General features: G+C 34.3%; 1 protein-coding gene across 5 annotated transcripts in view; it reads left to right on the top strand.

Annotated features, from left to right (window-relative positions):
* Positions 1-18,503, top strand: part of Hipk3 (homeodomain interacting protein kinase 3) — a 93,665-nt gene extending 75,162 nt beyond the window's left edge. For 2 of the 5 annotated variants that reach the window (XM_026404886.2, XM_026404891.2), the window contains exons 4-17: positions 1,309-1,428; positions 2,402-2,488; positions 3,194-3,378; positions 4,759-4,918; positions 5,331-5,454; positions 9,085-9,206; positions 9,444-9,571; positions 9,661-9,822; positions 9,978-10,040; positions 10,333-10,629; positions 10,932-11,072; positions 12,623-12,858; positions 13,531-13,658; positions 14,691-18,503. In XM_026404886.2, the coding sequence (XP_026260671.2) occupies positions 1,309-1,428; positions 2,402-2,488; positions 3,194-3,378; positions 4,759-4,918; positions 5,331-5,454; positions 9,085-9,206; positions 9,444-9,571; positions 9,661-9,822; positions 9,978-10,040; positions 10,333-10,629; positions 10,932-11,072; positions 12,623-12,858; positions 13,531-13,658; positions 14,691-15,167 (2,430 nt within the window). In that variant the 3' untranslated portion in view covers positions 15,168-18,503. The remainder of the gene's footprint in view (positions 1-1,308; positions 1,429-2,401; positions 2,489-3,193; positions 3,379-4,758; positions 4,919-5,330; positions 5,455-9,084; positions 9,207-9,443; positions 9,572-9,660; positions 9,823-9,977; positions 10,041-10,332; positions 10,630-10,931; positions 11,073-12,622; positions 12,859-13,530; positions 13,659-14,690) is intronic. The other 3 variants (XM_026404894.2, XM_026404917.2, XM_026404906.2) reach the window with 3 other exon arrangements.
* The last annotated feature ends 3,798 nt before the right edge of the window (positions 18,504-22,301 follow it).

Raw genomic sequence — 22,301 nt, 5'->3', positions numbered from 1 at the left:
TATAAGGGGAATAAACAAGGACAGGGTAGGGACGAAGAGCTTGAGAAGAAGATTTACATTAAACAGGGATGAGAGGTGGGAGGGAAAGGGAGTGAGAAGGGAAGGCGATCCTCAGGGTTATACAAAATGACATATAAGAGGAAAGGAGGGGTAAGACAAGATAATACAAATGGAAGAAATGATTTACAATAAAAGGGGTAGAGAGAGAAAAGGGGAGGGGAGGGGAGGAGAGGGGGGATAGTAGAGAATAGGACAGACAGCAGAATACATCAGACACGAGAAAGGCAATATGTCAATCAATGGAAGGGTAACTGATGTGATACAGCAATCTGTATACGGGGTAAAATTGGGAGTTCATAACCCACTTGAATCAAACTGTGAAATATGATGTATTAAGAACTATGTAATGTTTTGAACGACCAACAATAAAAAAAAATAAATATTAAAAACAACAACAACAACAACAACAAAAAACAACTATACATAGGCTGGGGACTCCAGACTCCCTCAGTAGTAATACATCTGGTCTCTCAGTCTAAATTTCTTGAATGCATTACTTACTGTCTCCCCATCCAGTCTCTCAATTCAGGCCTCTGTATGTCGGTCTCCTGCGGCCTTATCTACTTACCTATTCTTAGGCATTACTTTAAAAATGTAAGTTATGATTCGGGAGTCTGAAGCAGAAAGATCATAAATTTGAGGCCAGCCTGGGAAACATAATGAATTCTGTCTCAAAATAAAATTTTTAAATAAGGATTGGGAATGTAGTTCAGTGGTAGAGACCCTAGATTCAATCCCTAGTACTTAACAGAGGGGAGGGGATGGGGGCACAGGACAGTAAGTTGTTAGTTTCTTGCTTGAATTTCTCCATTGATTTTCCATTATCACCTCCTAGAACAAAATTGAAACTTCTTAACTTGTTGATAAGGTTTGTCTGCTAGTTCAGTTTTATCTTTTAACCATTTTTCCCTTAATGAACCTCTGTACTTCCAGGCTTTGAATGTTTAGGTATTCTCTCTTGATTTTCCATATTTATGTGTATTGTAATTTTAGGACAGGGTTTTTGTCAAGGATCTTTGACTATAAGATTATTTTAAGTATGCCGTTTTTGTCTTTGCATGAAGCATACATTTATTATGGTACTTTAAATACTGTACTATATTTCCCACTAGACTATTAATTTATTGAGGGCACAGATAATACCTTTTCATGTCTGACCCAACATCTAGCATAGTGGCTAAGGTAAGTGTTCGAATAACATCTATTGCATGAAAGAATTTAACTGTATTTTTTTAAACGATTTTTCAGATTCGATATATTTCTCAGACTCAAGGTTTACCAGGAGAACAGTTGTTAAATGTGGGTACGAAGTCCACAAGATTTTTTTGCAGAGAAACAGATATGTCTCATTCTGGTTGGAGATTAAAGGTAATTCATAAAAAAATAATATTTAGAAAAACAGTTTTCTAAATTGCTTCTTGCACAGGTAATCTCTTCTGTGCCTGTTTTTATTTTACTACATTCTATCCTTTTGAACTTTTAAAAATCCTTCTTTAAGAAGGAAGTTCTCTCAGAATAATAGCTCATTTTCTAACCTAACAGTGTAATTAACTCACCTTTAATTTTTATTGATTAATTGATTGATTGATTGATTGATTGGTGTGGTACTGGAAATTGAACTTTTCCACTGATATATACCCCTAGCCCTTTAAAAAAAATTTTTTTTAGTTGTAGATGGGCACAATATCTTTATTTATTTATATGTGGTGCTGAGGATTGAATCCAGTGCCTCACACATGTAAGGCAAGTGCTCTACCACTGAGCCACAACCCCTGCTCCCCTTTTTATTTATTTATCTTTTGAGACACTGTCTCATTAAGTTGCACAGGCTGGCTTCAAACTTGCTGTCTTCCTGCCTCAGTCTCTTAAGTTGCTGAGATTATAGATATTTGCCACTGAACCTGGCTCTTAATGATTTTTTAACTATTATATGCATAACTACATTTGTATTGTGTGCTTGTTTAATCAGTTCTATATTATTAAGCCTTATAGGATGGTAACTGAATCTAAGAACTGAATCTAACCACTTACTACCTATCCCAAAAACTCTATTGCTAGAGTCTTTGGAGGAATCAGTAAATTCTCAATGATTAACTTTATAAATAGTTTTTGTTTAAAAGGAGTTGTTATATATGTAATATTTTTCTTTGCTTAAAGCAAGGCTTTTTTAAAAAACTTTTTTGTGCTTTTAAAAATTATATTTTTGTTGTTGCTCTTTTGAAAATGTCACTTGCCTTAGAATGCTCAATGTATTAGACTGAATGTGCCAGGATTAAAGAGATAAAAATTTGCAAATAGTGGCTACTAATATATTATTGTTCTCTTTGATATATGTTATAAGACACTGGAAGAACATGAAGCTGAGACAGGAATGAAGTCTAAAGAAGCCAGAAAGTACATATTCAACAGTCTGGATGATATAGCGCATGTGAGTACCACAGTTACATTTGTTAATCTTCTAAGCTTAAGATGGTAGACTTGAATGCCTTGGGTGCCAAAATATGTTAATCATTTCTTTTTTTCTTGATACTGGGAAATTGCACTTTGCCACAGAGCCACATCCCCAGCCCTTTTTCTTTTTTCTTTTGAGATAGGGTCTTGTTAAGTTGCTTAGGGCCTTGCTAAATTGCCAAGGCTGGCCTTGAACTTGTGATCCTCCTAGTGATCCTCCTATCTCAGCCTTCCGAGCCCCTAGGATTACAGGAGTATACTACTGTCTCCGGCATGTTACTCATTTTCTAAATGACTGTAGAGTAATTGCTGTATTTATGTTTTTCAAATGAAATTGATTCTAAATTTTCAAACTTTCTGAAGCTAAATTGCATGTCTGTATCAAATTTTTAGTTTAGCTATCTTATTACTTAGTAGAAAGTATTTTCTTCAAAAGGAAAAATCCTAGCAAGCAGACTTTATTTTCCTACATTAGAAATGGTTATTTACTTTTCCTCTGCTTTGAATTTTGTTTGGTACCTCGAAATACTTTGAGGATTTGTTAATTTCAATTGTTTTTATTTATTTCAAAATCATTGTAGTTTCCTATTTTTTAATATATTTTTTAAAAGCTATAATGTTTTAAATCTCCTACCCTCTATGACTTATTTTTATTTGATGTTTTGAAATTTTGATTTCGTAGGTGAACACAGTGATGGATTTGGAAGGAAGTGATCTTTTGGCTGAGAAAGCGGATAGAAGAGAATTTGTTAGCCTATTGAAGAAAATGTTGCTGATTGATGCAGATTTAAGAATTACTCCAGTTGAGACGCTGAACCATCCTTTTGTTAATATGAAACATCTTTTAGATTTTCCTCATAGCAACCAGTATGTCTGCTTATAATGTTTTGTATTGGTTCTTGAAAAATAATATAGATCTCTAGAAAATCAATGTGTTAAAAAATGATTCTTCTTCATTACATATATGTATTGAGTTAAAAGAAATAGATAAGTTGGCCAAGTTTATGTAGATGGCAGAGTAGAAATAGAACAAATTTGAATTGCAGTTCAATGTTCTTTCTCCAAAAGAACCAAACTGAAAATAAGAGCAAGTGGTTTTGGTTTTACATGGCATTTTTACCTTAGTAACCTGTGATATGTAAAGGGAAATATTATCAGTTTTCTCTACCAAGACACATTTCAGTTTTTACAGACCTTAGATCCTGTGTTCTTTTGTGTCCTTCAAACTCCATTTTCCATTCCCTTCATAACTTTGCTCCCTGCATTCTGGAAGAGAAAAAGAGTTGTTTTTTTTTTTTTTTTAAGAGAGAGAGAGAGAGTTTTTTAATATTTATTTTTTATTTTTCGGCAGACACAATATCTTTGTTTGTATGTGGTACTGAGGATTGAACCCGGGCCGCACGCATGCCAGGCGAGCGCGCTACCACTTGAGCCACATCCCCAGCCCAGAAAAAGAGTTTTTTGATAGATTATAATAATATATGCTCAAAATCGGAAGGTCTTATCAGAATTTCCTTAGGCAAATCTTGCAAATTTTTTTTGAGTCCTAGACCTCCTTTTTAAGGGAGGGGAATAAAGTAAATAATATAAAACAGCTTCATTTACTATTTTAAGATGACTTAACAAAGAAGGCATAGGAATAAATCACTATTTATTATTATGAATTGTCCTTAAAATTGATATTTTCATGAAGCCCCATTACTTACCCCAAATACTTCAGCATATCCTATTGATTCCCACTTTGAAAATAACATTGTAACTACATAGTTAATAAATTTAACTCATTAGTTAAATAGGAGAAACAGAAACTTAGGAAAAAACATTTAGGATAAGGGTCAAAATGTTGTATGCTATCTACAAAATACCCACTAGATTTTTTTAAAAATATACTTATTTTTTTAGTTATAGGTGGACACAATATCTTTATTTTATTTTCATGTGGTGCTGAGGCTTGAACCCAGTGCTTCTCGAATGTTAGGCGAGTGCTTTACCTCTGAGCCATAACCTCAGCCCCCTACTATTGCTTTTTTTGTCTTAAAATGTTGCAGGTAATAATAATACTTTTCCTTGCTTTTAGATTAATTTTTTTTCCTCATAGGATATCCTAGTAAGATGAATATTGGAAATAGGTAGATTAAGTGCAAATCATAGAATTTTATTTTCTAAATTTTTTTGTTAATATGCAATAATTTTAAACTAGTATAAGCACTTAAAATAATGTAACGTCTTTAACTTTTTCATTTGCAGTGTGAAGTCCTGTTTTCATATTATGGATATTTGTAAGTCCCACCCAAATTCATGTGACCCAAATCATCACAACAAAACTTCACTTTTAAGACCAGTTGCTTCAAGTGGCACTGCTACTCTGACAGCAAATTTTACTAAAATTGGAACATTAAGAAGTCAGGTAAGAACTTGTGGTAATTAATAATTATACTCTTAAAAAATTTTATGAGTATTCATTTTGCTTTTGAGGTAGACAAAAGTTTCTTGATGGCATGTGAAATTACAATGCTGGGAGGACATGGTATAGCTTTTTTATTAAATCCTAAATTTCAAGCTAACGATTGGAACAAATCTATTCAAATTCATTTTTTTACTTTCCTCTTTCATTCTCTCCATATCTTCCACTTACTCTTCTATGTCACAACTGCCAAAAGTAGAGTTCAACAAATCAGTTTTTAAATTTAATTTAGTTGGGTCAATTTGTTTTTCTTTTCATGTTCTGGGTCAATTTTTATTGTAGAATTATGATTTTCAGGAATGTGGTGGCAGTTGGAACACTGCTGTGTGTAATGTGCTGTGCATTGTTGTTTCAGGCATTAACCACGTCTGCTCACTCTGTTGTACACCACGGGATACCCCTGCAGGCGGGAACTGCACAGTTTGGTTGTGGTGATGCTTTTCAGCAGACACTGATTATCTGTCCCCCAGCTATTCAAGGTATTCTTTCATTTAAATTGTACTTTGCTAGGCATGGTGGTATATGCCTTTAGTCCCAGCAACTCAGGAGTCTGGATTTGAAGTTTTTTGAATTTTTAAATTTCACTTAAGCATTTGAGCAACTTCTGAAAAATTTGGTATCTCGAATATGACCAAACAAAGCACCAAGAACATGTTTGTTGACTCGGTTGGAGTAACATGTGAAAACAAGTCAAATCTTTAACTACTGTTCAACTTGGTAGCTTTCTTCTCAGCTCTTTAATATGTGTGTATGCTTTGCTTAACAATAGGAATACACTCTGAGAAATGTGCTGTTAAGTGATTTTTGTCATTATGACCATCATAGAGCATCCTTACACAAACTAAGATGGCTTCCATGTCACTAGGCAATAATCTTAAGGGAACATTATAGTATATGTGGTCTTTCATTGACCTACATGTCAATTTGAGTTGTGTGATCATATGGGATTTTCATATAAGGTCTCAGTTGGAAGGTTGTGTAACTGAAAGCATTTTTAAAAAATGACAAATGGTTAATTCTCAAGATGAAATTGTGATCTAGTGGTGGCCTTGAGTATCTGTGGCAGTGACCAATGGCTATCTCTAGTAATAAAATTGCCCACATTATCAAGTTGTTAGCCCTCTTTAAAGATGCTGTTGTGTGTGTTTTTCTCCAACTGTTTACTGTAAGAATTTCAAATACATAGAAAATGAAAAAAATAATGTCTTCTATTTTAGATTCAACAAGCATTAATATCTTACTATATTTGCATAATTAATCAATATGTATACATATCATTTGAAAGTGAGTGTGGTAGACGTTCTGGTTTTTCTCTTAGGTAAATTTATAATCTATGTTAACAAATAGGTTTTTTGGTTCTGATAATCTCTCCCATGTACCAGAGGCAGTTGGAGGGTCACCCACCCCACACTGTGGTGTATTCCATGAAGATTTGGAATAGCAGTTTTTTTTTTTCTTCTTCAGAGCTTATTTTTTATGTATAAAAAAAGAGACTTATCAGATACATTTCTAAACAGGGTTGAGCAACAGTCTTAAAACATTTCAATAAGGTTAGACAAATCCTTTAACTCTTTATATGGTGTATAATTGATTAAAAAAAGTAACTCTTCTGTACATATGGTAGCAAGTATATGAGTGGTTTATCGTGTAGTATCTGCCTTAGAAGTAGACAATTTCCCCAACTCAGCATCACTATAGAAAATCTCAGTATTAGATTTCTTACCCCTCCCCTTCATGATGTGCCAATCTATCTGTAAGAAACATTTGAAAGTAATTACTGTGCAGTTGTGGAGTAGTAATTTTGGTGTGATCCTAGACTGTGTTTTGAAATAAATTTTATGCCTATCTCGTTGACTTAAATTTTTTATTTTACACTGGGGCCATGGTGTATAGGTAATGTATTTATGTTATTAATATAATATATAGATATTTGTACATAGATTCTGTAAGATTGTGCTTATTAAAAAATACTTTAATAGGACTGGGGATGTAGCTCAGATGGTAGAGTGTTTGCCTAGCATGCATAAGGCCCTGGGTTCATCCCCAGAAACCCCCTCCCCCAAAAGTACTTTAGTGTAGAAAACTTAGTCAAACTTTTATTTAACAAATCTGAGTATAAGTTATATGTATGAAGCAAGCATTTAAAATTATTTAGTAACCTGAAAAGTTTAGCCATTCCTCCCCTCTGAATGAAACCTACCATTTTAGAGTGAGATGCATTCCAGCAAGATTCTCCTCTGTAATAAAACAATCTTTATAAGCTTTTTATGTCCCACTTCTCTAATCATTAAAGCAAATCTAATCAAAGACCAAGTTTAAGCTAATTTAATAACTATCAAAAAAGTTGGGATTCTAACCCATTGCTATTGAAGAGAGAAGATATAAGGGAATTCTTCTCACTTCAGGCATTGTTAATAAAGAGAACTTAAGGGCAATTTGATTATTGTTTGGGTTTGGGAGTTTCCTCCTTATCAAAGTGAATTATGCTTTTTTTCTTTCCTTGAAGAAATTGTCTCTTGCCCTGGTATAATTTCACTGCTTGTGTGCGTATATTCCATTTCTTAGAGAATTTTCTTATCAAGGCATACGTTTTGGAAGGGGCAAGAAAATCAGTTAGGAAAAAGAAATGTCTAGACTTTTATAAAACTTAATCCATACCTAGCTTTTTAGGTAGAGTGAGAAAGTAGAATATACTGGCAGTAAAATAAAAGTCACCTTAGGATTAGCACTTACATTTGTGCAAAAAAAATGTAAGATTGTTTTTCAGTAGGAAAATAAAACAATTATATTTTTCTTTTATGACTGAAAAAACAGCCAACATCACCTTTATTCAAAAACCTACAATATTTTTAAGCCATGCGCTACATACTTCAGTCATTGAAGGGCTGCATATTTGACAGTGGTTCCTTAAGGTCATGTTGTCTGGGATTGGGGATGTAGCTCAGTGGTAGAGTGCTTACTTAGCAGGCACAAAGCCCTGGGTTTAGTCCCCAGTACTTCGGTGGTAGGTGGGGGGTGAGCAGGAGATTACATTGCCAGGAGATTTGGTAGTCATCTTCATTTAGTAGTACAATGCTATGTTGTTCACACAGTTGTGTGAAATTGCCTAACACATTTCTTGCAAGGTATTGGAAGTGACTACTACAGTAGTCCGGAATTATGTAGTTAATTTATTCTAGTTGATTGTTTTTTGACCCTGGATGATGTCCCTAGAATCTTGTTAGTTAAAGCTCTCAGTTGGGGTATCATGCTTATATTTTCTTGTCTCAAAGTTAAGTTGTGTAAGACAATATTTGGAAGGCACTTTGCAATACATTGAACAGAAATACTAACATTAATGGAATTAACATTGCTGGCAAGCCTACTTTTAATTTTCCACATGGATAATTAGGTAGATCTATTTGTTAAATGGGAAACATATTTGTTCTGGAGTTGCAGCAGCTCTCGAGGACTAGAGCACTTGTCCTTTAAGCCATTTTGGGCAAAGCTTTGTTATGTCATCAAATTAGGCAGAATAAATTATTATTATTATTGTTATTATTTTGCTTTTCCTTAATGTATATGCCATTCAGAAATTTGGAAATCTCTGGAATTTCCATCCCTTTCACAAACCATCTTGTCCATTGAATTGTGAAATGCACTATATCCCCCTTTTGTTGTCAAGTATGTCAGATCCTGCCACAGCTTCATAGTTAAAAGTTTGTATGATAAGAACATTTACTTGCCAGGGTATCAGGATGTCAAGTACCTTTACCTTTCTAGGGCCTTCATTACAGTGGGAGAACGATCTGAAAAGAAAATAAACTACAATAGCAAATTTCAAAGGGAAATGGAAATTTCGAGAAAAATAAATGACTCAACTTTGTGTAGCATTCATAAAACAAGGAGTTTTTGTTTTGGTAGTGGCAGGCTGAGGCCAGATAACTTTATAACAGTTTTTGGACTGATGTAACACAAAGTAGATAGAAAGTGCATTTCTTTACTAGAGTTATGAAAGTTTTGCATAGGGAAGGGTTTTATAAACCCAGACTTTATTTCTTTACATTTAGAATGATTTTATAAATTAAATCAGAGGAATTTTTTTTTTCTCTTACTGAATCGTTTCACAGGTATTCCTGCAGCACATGGTAAACCCACCAGTTATTCAATAAGGGTGGACAATACAGTTCCACTTGTAACTCAGGCCCCAGCTATGCAGCCTCTACAGATCCGACCAGGAGTTCTCTCTCAGGTTGGTCATAATTCATTATGTTTTTGCATGTGAGCTGTCCTCTTGACATATAAAAAAAGGCACTGATGTATTTGTTTTATTGTCAGCCTGTGCTGTTGGGTCACTTTCAATCCTTTTTGAAGGATATTTGTTGCCTTTAACTTTTATAATTTTATTTGTGACTTTAACACATTTTGAGTTTGAGATGTATGATCTATAACTCAGAGGCTTTTGTTTGGTGGTTCTGTTTTGACACAGCAGACATGGTCTGGTAGAACCCAGCAGATGCTGGTACCTGCCTGGCAGCAGGTAACACCCATGGCTCCTGCTACTGCTACACTAACTTCTGAGGGTGTGGCTGCTTCACAAAGGCTTGGAGACTGGGGGTAAGTTCAAAACAAGAGATTTGTGAATAGTCTGAAAAACATAGATCTCTATAAAGAAGAGATTTAATTTTTCTGAACTTTTTCTTTAGGAAAATGATTTCACACAGCAATCATTACAACTCAGTGATGCCACAGCCTCTTCTAACAAATCAGATAACTTTATCAGCCCCTCAGCCAATTAGTGTGGGCATTGCACATGTTGTCTGGCCTCAGCCTGCCACTACCAAGAAAAATAAACTGTGTCAGAACAGGTGGGTATTGGTACTTCAACTTTTCTTGCATTTTGAGATTTAATCTTTAAAATGAATTTTGCATGTACACTAAAGGGTCACTCTGTTGTATTCAAAATGACCTCTTTGATAGCTTTGTTACAAACACTAAGCGAGCTCCCTTCTCAATTTCTCAGAGGTATTTTGGTAAAACTAATGGAATGGGAGCCAGGAAGAGAGGAAATAAATGCTTTCTGTTGGTAAGATTGTCTTTCTTGCCCTTTTGATTTATTATCTACCTATAACGTAGCAATTATAGACATTCAGATATAACATTTACCAAATATGGCCACTTAAATGTATATAAATGCAATCTACACTAATATTTTTAGAAATATTCTATATTTCACAAAAACTCCTGATATGTCAGTGCATTATGTACACACACTTGAACAAGTGAAGGTTTGCATTGTTCAGTTCAACAGATATATTAGAGAAATGTCATTTCCATATTTTAATTATAGAAATTACAAATTATTCCTTTGGTTGCAGGAGTAATTCATTGCAGAATACCAGTATCCCACATTCAGCATTTATTTCTCCAAAGATAATAAATGAAAAAGATGTTGAGGAAGTAAGTTGTGTAGAAACACAGGACAATCATAACTCAGAAGTAGAGGCAAGAGATTGCTGTGAAGCGTCTGTCAGACAGGACTCTGATTCATCGGTTTCAGAAAAGCAGCGGCAAACCATCATCATCGCCGATTCCCCGAGTCCTGCAGTGAGTGTGATCACTATCAGCAGTGACACTGATGAGGAAGAGACTTCACCAAGACATTCGCTCAGAGAGTAAGTGCCCAACTCAGCATCCTTAAAGAATGATGGTGGTGCCCCTAGAGTGCTGAAAAGTACCTGTGACAACCTTGTTAGTTTGGAGTAAAAACCTTCAGATGAGATAATCAGGTTCTAGACAAAGTGGATACGCTACATCAAATTTGTTGTGATTACTGTTGTAGTTTTAAGCTTTAAATTTTAGTCCATGTAGCTCATTCTTAACATTTCCTATCCTTAAATTAAAAATGTAAATTCTGGTTATTTTGAGAGTATCTTCTCATTTTTTACCCATATTTTCCCCTTCCCTCTTCCACTAGATGTAAAGGTAATCTAGATTGTGAAGCTTGCCAGAGCACTTTGAATATTGATCGGATGTGTTCATTAAGTAGTCCTGATAGTACTCTAAGCACCAGCTCCTCAGGGCAGTCCAGCCCATCCCCTTGCAAGAGACCGAACAGGTAAGAGAATTTCAATAATAGTATGTAATAAATATTAAATCTACTAAAAAGCCTATAATTTCTTTCGTTGTTGTGTAAGTTAATAAGTATCTGTCAATTTACCACAGTGAATTCTCTCTTAAACATGATTTTTTAACTAGATCACTTTTTGTGGATTCAGGTTTTTAATAGAATTTTTTTCCATTATTATAGAACAATTCTAAATGAAAAATTGAAATTTCTATGAAGTAATTTTTAAAGAATCATCTGTTTTCGAAAGGGTTAAAAAAAATCCACTTTTTCAACTTGAGCTCCAGAGACTACTATGTGATAAATTCTGAATAAAAACATTTGTTGGAACAAAATTAAAAAAAAGAATATTTTGTGTAATGAATTACTGACTGACCCACTATCTCTAGAGCAGCCACTGTGATTTTTTTTTTTTTTTTAATCATTGATGATGTGTTTGCATGGTTTTGTCCATATTTCCTTTTCTAGGCCTCTTTTTAGCTGGGGACATGTACTGCCATTAAGACAGTAAGCTTCTCATAACCAGCATGATCTGTTAACATCTTAATAGATAAGCCACAAGAACTTTCATGAAATACATTGGATTTCAGTTTTTAGAATTTTTTTGTCAACAATAATACTTTAAAAAATTTTAAGAGTTAATTTTGAACACTTCTCTTTTTCCTTAGTCAGGAAACATGGCATTAAATACTAATAGGCAAAGCTCTGTGGAAGTTATAAAGTCTTTTTAATATATTCTCTTCTTATAAATTACTTATAATGTGGTTTGGAAATTGATGTGTTCAGCTTATATATTAATATAAACACATAAATTATGCATATACACATAAATATGCATACAAGATAAAAAGGAAAATAAAATGTACATATAAAAAGAGATGTTTCAAATTGTATGAAATGAGTGATTAAAACAGACACTAATGTAGAAACTTTAAACAGTGAGATCTTGTCGGGGCCTGAGAACAATCAACAGTAGAAGAAATTTGAGACTCTGCCTAGGCCTGTAGAGCAATCTGGAAGACTTTTGAAAAGGCACATGTCTGAAATATCCCAGTCACATGCTATGTGTTTGTACATTTCATTTAAATTATCCAGAACAATACTTCTGTCTAGATGAAATTATGTAGAATTTATAAAGGAGAATTTTATGAAGTACCACTAAGGATCAAGTGGGAAGAGAAGAGAGAAAAAATACAGTACTGAAAAGGATTTTTCTAAAACAGGATGGAATTGGGTTTAATGATTGAATAGAGAATGAGTTTTAGGGTCTAGAATTCTTTGAAAACATGATATGTTGGTAAAGGAAAAATGAGTAATTATGTAAAATAGCTGAGTAAGATTCTTTTAAATTTACTGGAGTCTGGATATTACTCAATATCAGCTCTATCTATCTATTATTTATTTATTTTTATGTGGTGCTGAGGATCGAACCCAGCGCCTTGCACATGCTAGGTGAGCACTCTACTGCTGAGCCACAGCCCCAGCCCCACAATATCAGATTTAATGTTAAAAATATTACGTATAAAACTGCTTTCTTGTAGCATGTCAGATGAAGAACAAGAAAGTGGTTGTGATACTGTTGATGGCTCTCCAACATCAGACTCTTCAGGGCATGACAGTCCATTTGCAGAGAGCAGTTTTGTGGAGGACACTCGTCAAAACACAGACATGGCAACTTCTGCTGACATAGAAACCAAGCCAGCTGTTTGTACTGTTGTGGTGCCACCAATGGCAATAGAAAATGGATTAAATGCCGATGAGCATATGGCAAACACAGGTAAACTGAGTCCTCCTGTTTCTCTTATTGTCTTTTCTTTAAAATTATCTTTTTAGTTGTAGATGGACACAATATCTGTATTTTTTTATTTATTTATTTTTATGTGGTGCTGAGGATTGAACCCAGTGCTTCATGCATACGAAGCAAGCGCTCTACCACTAACCTACAGCCACAGCCCTCTTATTGTCCTTAAAAGGTCTTAATTTATTAGGAATATCAGAAAATACGATTGCCAAAAGTTATCTCTGTATTTCTGCCTTATCCTTGCCCTGTGTATTGTATGGAGGAAATCTCTTCTGATTTCATCTAGTGCTTAGAAACCATAAGCTCCTTTACTTAATTTTTTAAAATTTAATAATTTTACTTTATTCTATTTTCTTTTTGGTACTGGGGATTAAACCCAGGGCTGCTCTACCACATCCTCAGCCCTTTTTAGTTTTTATTTTGATACAGGGTCTCACTGATTGCTGAGGCTGGCTTTGAATTTGTTTCCTGTCTGCCTCAGCCTCCTGAGTTGCTGAGATGTAAGCATGTGCCACCACACCCAGCTCTCTTTTCTTTTTATTTAATTTTAAGGTTCTTAAGGCACTATTGTGCAAAATACGTAAAGACTTTTTAAATTTTTATTAGGGGAGGAAAAAGGACCAACTCTCGTATTTTGTTTGTTGCCAGATTCTACATGCCAGCCATTAATAAAAGGACGATCTGCCCCTGGAAGATTAAACCAGCCTTCCGCAGTGGGTAATCGTCAGCAAAAATTGACATCAGCATTCCAGCAGCAGCATTTGAACTTCAGCCAAGTAAGTTTATATGTGAATATGTAAAGGTGTTTAGTATTCAAGTTTAGAGGTGTCCCCTCTCCATCCTTAGAGGAACAAGGACTCTGAAACTGTAAGCAGTCTTAATAAATTTTCCCCTTTTCATTACCCAAGTGACTAAAGTGTAACCTGCTTACTAGGATGATTAATAGAATTATCCATAGAATTTATAGTCTTCTTTTAATACGGTTAAGTTTTCAGTCAAATTTGGAGTGGGGAGGAATGCTGGGGATTGAACATGCTAGGCAAGCATTCTACCACTGAACTATATCTGTAGCCCTCTTAGACAAAGTTTTAGTATTTGTTGTCTCTAACTCTTTAAAATCAGAACATATGCACATGGATTCATAGCTATATTTTTTATGTGTTAGTAGAGATGATCTCTTGGACACTCTGCTTGGCAGTTGTGTTTTAGTTGGGAAGAGAAAAAAATCACAAATATTGTGAGTTGGACCTGGGTTCAAATATTAGTTGTGCCACACACTGTATATATTACCTTGGCCAGGTCTCTTCAACAAATCAGAATCACAGTTAATGGGAAGTAATAGTTATATCATGGGATTGTTCTGGAATTTAATAGAATGTTAATTTTATATATAGTAAGTTCTCCAATGATATCCATTAGTAGTCCTAGGGGCAGTAATAGTACTAGCAGCAGTAGGGGCAGGGTTAATACTGTAATAATATGTAGTAATAAATATTACAACGCATGTGTATGTATCTCATTGGTGTTTTTCTCTCTTTTGCTTCTATTAATATAAGCTAACGTTCTGAGAGATGTACTATTGACTAATTAGTCACAGTTCCTTCTTTCTGTCCTTTGATCTTATAAGTTTTTTTTCAAGCTTTTGTTTTTTAAAATACTTTTTTTTTTCAATTGTAGATGGACATAATACCTTTATTTTTATGTGGTGCTGAGGATTTGAACCCATGTGCTAGGCAAGCTTTCTACCACTGAGCTACAACCCCAGCCCCTAAAATATGTTATTAATCATTTTTTTTCCTCTGTGTTAGGTTCAACACTTTGGATCTGGGCATCAAGAGTGGAATGGAAATTTTGGGCATCGAAGACAGCAAGCTTATATCCCTACTAGTGTTACCAGTAATCCATTCACTCTTTCTCATGGAAGTCCTAACCATACAGCAGTACATGCCCACCTGGCTGGAAATACACACCTTGGAGGACAGCCTACTCTGCTTCCATACCCATCATCAGCTACCCTCAGTAGTGCTGCACCAGTGGCCCACCTCTTAGCCTCTCCATGTACCTCAAGACCTATGTTACAGCATCCAACTTATAATATCTCCCATCCCAGTGGCATAGTTCACCAAGTCCCAGTGGGCATAAATCCCCGTCTGTTACCATCCCCAACCATTCATCAGACTCAATACAAACCAATCTTCCCACCACATTCTTACATTGCAGCGTCACCTGCATATACTGGATTTCCATTGAGTCCAACAAAACTCAGCCAGTATCCATATATGTGAAAAAAAAAAGTATATTGAGGAAGCTCAATGATACAAACATATGATTAAAAATAAAAACATGGTATTTAATAAAAATTAGCCATGGCACAAGAAAATTATTTTTGAATCATGTAGACTTGGGTGCAATTTAAACAACTTTGAGCTTTAAAAATCTCACTTTTAATGTGTTTTGCACATTTGGTATAACTTGTCTTTGGTCATGTTATCTTCTTATGTAGTAACTCTAGACAGGTGACTTATGGGAGCAAAAGTCCAGTTTTGCTCCTGCTATTTTTTATAAAATTGCCTTCTAACTAGTGCAAGACACGTCCACATTTGGGAAGCCATTCTGTGTACAGACTTAGAGCAACAGATGCACATGTGTCAGAATTACAGCATACAAGTGAATTGTATTATCTGTGTCTTAGTGTATAAATGTTGGGTCACTTAACCTGAGAAATTGAGCTATTGTTCTTTACATTTGCATGTGTCTTTTGCATGGGCAAAATGTTGCCTAGACTTTGCTCTTAATGTTGTTCTAATAATCTCAGCTGCATTGTAAACCGTTCCCACACATAGTGCCTTAAATATTTGAGGTTGTTAATGTTATTACCTATCTATAAATGTTGAGGACTGCAGCACTTAAAATTCAGACCTACTCTTTAGTTTTCTTTTGATAGAGTAGTGTTCATTTTTGGTTTTGTGTGGTATGATTTCAGATAGTAGCTGTTTTTTCCTTATTAAGAGGGCAGCATGTTTGCTATAGCTGAATTCTGCTGTCTGATTTTTCAGAATGATCTAGCTTCAAGAAAAGCAAGCAGTTAGTAGTGCTTAAGAAAAATTGATACAGTATCTAATGGATAGTTGATAACTGTCACAGCACAGCATTTTATATACTGTTAAGTGAAACTGCAATACAATCTAAGTTTATTTTGGAAGTGTTTGCTGTATGATTGGACTTAATAAAATGTTTAGAGGTGCAGTAGGCATGACATTGAGTAGATAATGAAAGAAAATGCAAAATGCTCATTGATTCATGATGTGGTTTCATCTTAGCTTGGGCAAACCATGCAGTATTTAATAAATAGTAGCAGAATATTTACTATTGAAGCTTGAAAAGATGTGAGTTCTTTGTGTGCAATTTTTCATTTATGCATGTGAGAGGGTTTTTGTTTTTTTGGTTATTTTTTTATAGTATTTTTACATTGTAGTACTTGTTTTGCTTGTTGGTGGTGTTGCTTATTTAATACATTCCGTCAGGGACAGAAATTACATGCTTTTTTTCCTAGGAAGTGTGTCTTGGGTCCCCTCCCCCTCCTTTCCCCCTTGGTGGTGATGGTGGTGATGTTTAAATGAAGTTGCTTTTACAGCACCAAAGACTTAATCATCCATTTCCTATATAAAAGGTAGCTACTTTTTGCATAGACCTCAAGTATATTGTAGTGTAGAGGTGGAATTTAAGGAAAGGTATTAAACTGAGGCTGTGTTTTAGCTTACAGACAAGTAATAAATTGTATCATTTATCTTGAATGTATCATAGATAAGCTGCTATATAACGATTGCCACTTCAGATAGCTGTGAAATTAGGTGATTAACTAGTTGTTATTTAGCCTTCTAATTTCTGTATAAGTCTAATTACATGAAATAGAAGTTGGGGTTTTGATTTTTTTACTTTGCTTTTCTGTTTGAAGTGTCATTGTAACTACTGTATTGTAAATGATGGAAAATAATTGCATATGTTATTTTGGGGTGTGTTATTTGCATCAGTATTTTATCTCTATTAATGTTTGTGCTCATCACTGCATATAAAAAACTTGGATGTATCAATGTAACTTAATTTTTTATTTTCATACTGGCATTGTAGACACTTGAGAAAGCTGTATCTTGCAGGCTTGACTTAACTTTTTTTCCTTAAAAATCTGGAATATAATCTTATAACATTTACTGGAATAAACAGTACGAAGCATTTGAGTGTAAAACTCTCCAAATGTTTTGGATTTACAGCGTTTGTTTAATAAATGAATTGCATACCACTAGGACAGCTCTAGGACAGCATTGATGATAAGCTAATAATGGATAAACTTTTCTTTACTCCATTAATACAAGCAGTGTTTTATTTAATAATCATCAATGAAATAAATGTGCCTGAAATTGATTTTAAAAATTACAGTATTAGATCATAAAATAAAAACCAGCAGTACATTTTTAGTCACACTGAAAATGAAGGACTTAATTTTCCCCACAAGTTTCAGTGTTTTTAGTAATCAATTCTATGCATTTTATATAAATAGAAATATATATATATATAATACACTTAAAAAGGAGTAGACTAAGATTAATTTAAAAGATTATTTACAGATGACATGTTTATGGAGTCACTATTTAAGTAAATTTGCTGCCCTCCACAGCCTTCTAATTTTATTTATATGGTCCAGCAGATTACTGGTATCTGCTCACTTCTTAGAAAAGAATCAATGCTGGCAACGGATGTTTCAGAAACACCAAGTGCAAAAGATTGATCATATCTCACAGGTACAAAACCAGTGCAGTTTTCTTTTTGTTCAGGGCTGTGTTTGCTACCCTGAAATGGTGTATCTTCTGTTATTTAAGTTCCAAGGCCGAGGTAGTCTTGTTAACAATTGACTAAATGGTAAAGGTCGATATTTTCATACTACAGTAATAATATTGTTAAAGGCATATCACATTTAACTTACACTGCTCTTAATGCAATCATGGGCTTTTTAAAGTGTTTAAACTTTTCAAAATCCTGCTAAAGTCTAAATTTAGCATATTGACAAGGAATCTGGATTCATACCCTATTTAAAACCATTTTTAACAGTTTTCTTTGGTTTAATGCTTTCTTAAATAAAACACTGCATGATTTCCAGGTTGCATATTTGCATACTAATTTTAATTTGCAAATTATTTTTTATCAAATATCCTGATATTTAGTGTTTTTTTTCTTTCAGGGTGTTTAATTAAACATTACTATGTTAGCAAAAACTTTTCATTTTTTAAATCTCTACTACTAATTTTAAACTTGGTTTGTGTTAAGTGAAAGTTAAATCATACACTGCAAGGTGTAGGAAGATTTGTTTTAATGAACCCAATGATATAGATTTGATTACCAAGTTTGAACTGTTAACTGTTTAACAATTTTAGACTTGTGGCTTTCTTTCTTTGATTTGTTTGTTTTTGCTTTGACTTCTATGCTACACTAGTTTGCCATGTAGCAATTGCACTGTGCAATATTACAATAAGGACTGGGAAAATTTTTATGGATGTAATGTCTATTACAGTTTGCGATAGTATTTCTCTCTAGTTCTCAGTGATTTAAATGTGACCAAGCCTTCTGTACTTTGTCACAAAAAGCGGGTTTTCCAGGTGACTGACTATTTTGGTGAGTGTCAAAAATAAGAATTTATGGTGTATTACTGTTGATTCACTTTGAATTAAAATATATATATTGCAGCAAACAGTTTGTTGACTTTTTTTCCACTTCAATACTGCTTACAGGATAGAGAAAGAAAAGTTTTAACAGTACTAAGAACTCAATATATTTACCTCATCTCATTTAACTCAAGATAGTTGTGAGATAGTTATATGAATGAGGACACAAGCACAAAATATTTAGGTCACTTGCCCAGAGTCACAGTTGGAGTATGAATCTCAGATGAACCAGGAACCAGAACTAATCTACTTTTCAATGTTTCTTTTTAAACTGAAGTCTGAGATGTGTAGCAGTAAACCACAGGTAGCAGGAACCACAGGTTTGCTGTGGTCCATTTTCCTTGAAATTTAGGTTTTCTCAAGTATTTTTTTTAATATTTTTAAATTTATTTTTTAGTTTTGGGCGGACACAACATCTTTGTTTTTTTTATGTGGTGCTGAGGATCGAACCTCGGCTGCATGCATGCCAGGCGAGCGCGCTACCACTTGAGCCACATCCCCAGCCCTTCTCAAGTATTTTTGAGGGAAATATTTCTCTTTATTACACATAGCCAAAGAAAAGGGAATTCTCATAAGGTTTTAAAATATGAAACATTAGACTTCAAAAGAATGTAGTTGTAGTAGACCAGTTTGTTATGTCCTAAATACAACCTTACTTTCACTTTTCCCCCTCTATCTTTAGGAAATCACCAACAGGAAAGTTTTGGGGAGAGTCTTCCACCCAGAACTCACCAGTGATTAAAAGTTTTTGTTTTTTGATGCTAGGGATAGAACCCAGAGTCTCATGCATGCTAAACCAAAAACCACCAGTGGGAATATATATTTTTTTCTCTTTTAGTAAACATTTAATTGAAATATAACATTTGTGAACTATTTAGTATCTGCCTTCTTCCATTCAACACTTCATTTGTAAGATGCTTTCATCTTGTGTGTAGTTTTTTCATTTATACTCATTGCTGTCTGGTATGCAACTGTGTGCACATACTACAATTTGTCTATTTTGTTGATGGTCATTTGAATAGTTTCCACTTTTTTAACCTATTATGAATAGTGCTGCTGTGAATGTTAACCATATCTTTTGGTGAACACACATTTGCATGCATTTCCTTTGAATATATATGTAGGTATGGCATTGTTAGATCATAAGGTACATGTGTTTCTCTTCATTTGATTCTGCCAAGTAGTACTTCAAAGTGCTTGAATTAATTTATACTTAGCAGTTTCTGAGCATTCTAGTTGCCACATATCCTCATTACACACATACTTTTTTTATTTCTTTTAGTTATTGTGAGGGTGAGTTCTTCAAGATTATAATGAGCATTTTCATTTAAGCCAATGCACTGATCCTACATGTAGATGAAAAACCTAATTTTGCAACTTTCTTGAGAGTAAGTTGGCAATTGGAAATTCTAAGAAGTATCTAGTTATTGATTGATTGTGTTCCCGCATTATTGTAAAGTTCTGTGCTTTACCACAGAACTATATCTCAGCCCTTTTTATTTTGAGACAGTTTTGCTAAATTGCTGAGGCTGATCTCAAACTTATGATATTCTTGCCTCAGCCTCCAAGATTGCTGGTATTGCAGGCATGCACCACCATACCTGGCAGTATTCAGCTAATTAAATGGACTTTCTAAAGGGGGATAATAGGATGAAAACAAAATCTTTGAATAACACATTTAAACCAGCCAATAAATAAAATTTCTCATTCAAGTACCATGTTAGAAAAATGAGAGGACAGTCACAAACTGAAAGAAAATGTTCATAATATAGACCTCTTAACGAAGATTGGTATTCATCCTCTCATGTGGACAACGGTAACAACAGCCTATCTGGTCTTCCACTCAAAAGAGTAACCTACTGCATGGGATAGTCAGACTGATCTTAAAACATACAGATCAGGTCATGTTGTTTGCCCACTTAATACCCTCTCACAGTGTCTTAAAATACATGGAATTAAATTTACACTCCTTTCTTTTAACAAAAGGCTACACACCCATCTTACAGTTGCATTTTCTATCTCCTGTCCCCATCTACATACTGCTCTGGCTATGCTGGCCAATTTCCTATTTTGCTCATATTAAAAGCTCAATTCTTTTTTTTAAAATTAGTTTTAAATTTTTAATTTTTTTTTAAATTTTTTTAAATGACAGTACAATGATCTTGACATACATTTGAATCAGATGGGATATAATTTCTCATTTTTTCTGAGTGTACAGGTTGCAGAATTACATTGGTCATGCAGTCACGTATAGAAAAGCTCATTCTTGAGTTTAGGTCTTTGTACTTGCTGCTGCTTCCCCTGCATAGTTGATTAGCATTCTTTTAAAAAAATTAAAATTTGTTTTAATTAGTTATCCATGACAGTAGAATGCATTTATGCACTTTTGATATACATAGATGGGATATAATGTCTCATTTTTCTGAGAGTACATGCTGTAGAATCATTGGTCATGTAGTCTCATACATACATAAAGTAATAATGTCTGTTTCATTCTGCTATTCTTTCTATCCCACATCCCCTCCCCTCCCCTCTCTTCACTTCCCTCTACCCAATTTGAGGTAAAACGCTATCCTTCTCTAGAGCCCCCTCCCTATTGTGAATTAGCATCTGCATATTAGAGAAAACATTTGGCCTTTGGTTTTGTGGGATTGGCTTATTTAGCTTAGCATGATTTTCTCCATCTCCATTTACTGACAAATGCCATAATTTTATTTTTCTTTAAAACTGAGTAATATTCCATTGGGGGAATATATATATATATATATATATATATATATATATATATATATCTCGCATTTTCTGTATCCATTCATCTATTGAAGGACACTTAGGTTAGTTCCATAGTTTAGCTATTGTGAATAGAGCTGCTATAAACGTTGACATGGCTGTATTACTGTAGTATGCTGATTTTAAGTCCTTTGGGTATAACCCAGGAGTGGAGTAGCTAGGTCATATGGCAGTTTCATTCCAAGTTTTCTGAGGAATCTCCATACTGCTTTCCATAGTGGTTGCACCAATTTGCAGTCCCTTTTTTGTGTGTACCTTTTTCCCCCACATTCTCACCAGCATTTATTGTTGCCTGTATTCTTGATGATTGCCATTCTGACAGGAGATGAAATCTTTGTGTAGTTTTTATTTGCATTTCTCTTATTGCTAAAGATGTTGAACACTTTTTCATATATTTGTTGATCGATTGTATTTCTTCTGTGAAGTATCTGTTCAGTTCCTTAGCCCATTTATTGATTGGGTTATGTTTTTGTGTGTGTGTGTGTGTGTTAAGCTTTTTAAATTCTTTATATATCCTAGAGATTAACGCTTTATCAGAGGTGCATGTGGTAAAGATTTTCTCCCAATCTGTAGGCTCTCTTCTCACATTATTGATTGTTTCCTTTGCTGAGAAGAAGCTTTTTAATTTGAATCTATCCCACTTATTGATTCTTGATTTTACTTCTTGCACTTTAGGAGTCTTGTTAAGGAAGTCAGATCTTAGGCTGACATGGTGAAGATTTGGGCCTACTTTTTCTTCTATTAGGCCAAGGGTCTTTGTTCTAGTGCCTGTCTTTGATCTGCTTTTTTGTTGTTGTTGTTGTTTTGTACTGGGGATTGAACTCAGGGGTACTTGACCACTGAGCCACATCCCCAGCCTTATTTTGTATTTTATTTAGAGACAGGGTCTCACTGAGTTGCTTAGTGCTTCGCAAT

The sequence above is a fragment of the Urocitellus parryii genome, chromosome 4 (genome assembly GCF_045843805.1).
Source record: "Urocitellus parryii isolate mUroPar1 chromosome 4, mUroPar1.hap1, whole genome shotgun sequence".
Lineage (NCBI taxonomy): Eukaryota > Metazoa > Chordata > Mammalia > Rodentia > Sciuridae > Urocitellus > Urocitellus parryii.
The sequence above is the reverse complement of the archived record's forward strand: the minus strand, read 5'-3'. Positions and strand labels throughout refer to the sequence as shown.